Source organism: Lactuca sativa, chromosome 7 (assembly GCF_002870075.4).
Source record: "Lactuca sativa cultivar Salinas chromosome 7, Lsat_Salinas_v11, whole genome shotgun sequence".
Taxonomy (NCBI): Eukaryota; Viridiplantae; Streptophyta; class Magnoliopsida; order Asterales; family Asteraceae; genus Lactuca; species Lactuca sativa.
Window position 1 is genome coordinate 74027087 of NC_056629.2, and position 1924 is coordinate 74029010.

General features: G+C 46.2%; 1 protein-coding gene and 1 pseudogene across 1 annotated transcript; one reads left to right on the forward strand and one right to left on the reverse strand.

The window, feature by feature from the left end:
• Window positions 1–238: 238 nt before the first annotated feature.
• LOC128127504 (5S ribosomal RNA) lies at window positions 239–356 on the reverse strand (annotated as a pseudogene).
• Window positions 357–1026: 670 nt separating this feature from the next.
• Window positions 1027–1506, forward strand: LOC122195183 (uncharacterized). The gene has a single exon (XM_042896753.1). It carries the CDS (start codon window positions 1027–1029, stop codon window positions 1504–1506), a length of 480 nt encoding a protein of 159 aa, XP_042752687.1.
• The last annotated feature ends 418 nt before the right edge of the window (window positions 1507–1924 follow it).

A 1924-nucleotide genomic window follows, 5' to 3' on the forward strand; every position in this document is an offset into this window, starting at 1 on the left:
TTCTTATGGGATCTGCTGCCCTCACGGCTTTAAAACGCGTTGTGATAGGGAAGGTATCCACACCCCTTATAAGGAATGCTTAGTTCTCCTTCCCAGCCGATGTGGGATCAGATCTAACCCACTTTCACCCCCCATTATAGGGTTCGACGTCCCCGTCGAACACATCGACCCATGCCCTAGCTCTGATACCATTTGTAACATCCCCCTCTGGCACATATCACAATATTGTCCGCTTTGGGCCACTCGTCACGAGGACTTCCCAGGGGGTCACCCATCCTGGTACTACTCCCGCCCGAGCACGCTTAACTGCAGAGTTCTTATGGGATCTGCTGCCCTCACGGCTTTAAAACGCGTTGTGATAGGGAAGGTATCCACACCCCTTATAAGGAATGCTTAGTTCTCATTCCCAGCCGATGTGGGATCAGATCTAACCCACTTCAAAGTGGGTTAGATCTGATCCCACATCGGCTGGGAATGAGAACTAAGCATTCCTTATAAGGGGTGTGGATACCTTCCCTATCACAACGCGTTTTAAAGCCGTGAGGGCAGCAGATCCCATAAGAACTCTTCAGTTAAGCGTGCTCGGGCGGGAGTAGTACCAAGATGGGTGACCCCCTGGGAAGTCCTCGTGCCGAGTGGCCCAAAGCGGACAATATTGTGATACGTGCCAGAGGGGGATGTTACAAATGGTATCAGAGCTAGGGCACGGGTCGATGTGTTCGACAGGGACGTCGAACCCTATAATGGGGGGTGAAAGTGGGTTAGATCTGATCCCACATCGGCTGGGAATGAGAACTAAGCATTCCTTATAAGGGGTGTGGATACCTTCCCTATCACAACGCGTTTTAAAGCCGTGAGGGTAGCAGATCCCATAAGAACTCTGCAGTTAAGCGTGCTCGGGCGGGAGTAGTACCAGGATGGGTGACCCCCTGGGAAGTCCTCGTGCCGAGTGGCCCAAAGCGGACAATATTGTGATACGTGCCAGAGGGGGATGTTACACGAACTGCATATAAAACTCTAATTAGGATGTCACCCTATAGACTTGTGTTTGGCAAAGCTTGTCACCTCCCTGTTGAACTAGAGCATAAAGGTTTTTGGGCTATCAAAAAGCTAAACATGAAGATTGATGAAGCGGGTGTTCACCAAAAGTTAGAGATTCAAGAGTTGGAGGAGATAAGAAATAAAGCATTCGAGAGTTCACGCATCTACAAAGACAAGACCAAAGCATTCCATGATAAGTACCTCTTTCGTAAGACCTTTGAGATTGGTCAAAAGGTATTACTTTATGACTCTCGACTTAAATGGTTTTCCGGTAAGTTACTATCTCGGTGGGAGGGACCATTCATTGTTACTAATATATTCGATCATGGTGCAGTTGAGATTAAGAGTAACAACACTGGAAAAGTATTCAAAGTTAATGGTCACAGGTTAAAGGTCTTCTATAAAGGTTTACAAGAGAAAGACATGGAGGTTGATAGCTTGGAACGCCCGGACTACATTGAGTGAATCTAAAGGGCAAGGTCGAGCCAAAGACTTGAAACAAGGGCGGCTAACGGAGAGGCAACTCAGGAGTATTTCTTTCCAATTTTTTAATTTTACTTTATTTCTTTCGTGTAGCAATGTTTCTAAGTCATTTCGAGGGTTCCATACAAATAATTCTCCTATCTAATGGTCAAGAATGAATTGGTTAAAAAAATGATTTTTGAAGTTTACAGAAAGAAATCGCCTGGGTAGGCGAAAAAACGCATGGGCTAAGAAAAAAAGCACGGTCCAAAAATTTTGCCTACGCATTCGGATCGAGGGTTTTAAGAAAAAAAATTTCGCACGGGCTACTCCAAATCGCACGGGCTGGAAAGGAAAAACGCACGACCTAGGGCTAGACCGTGCGTCCGCATCGCATTTTCCCCGATAAAAAAAAACAAAA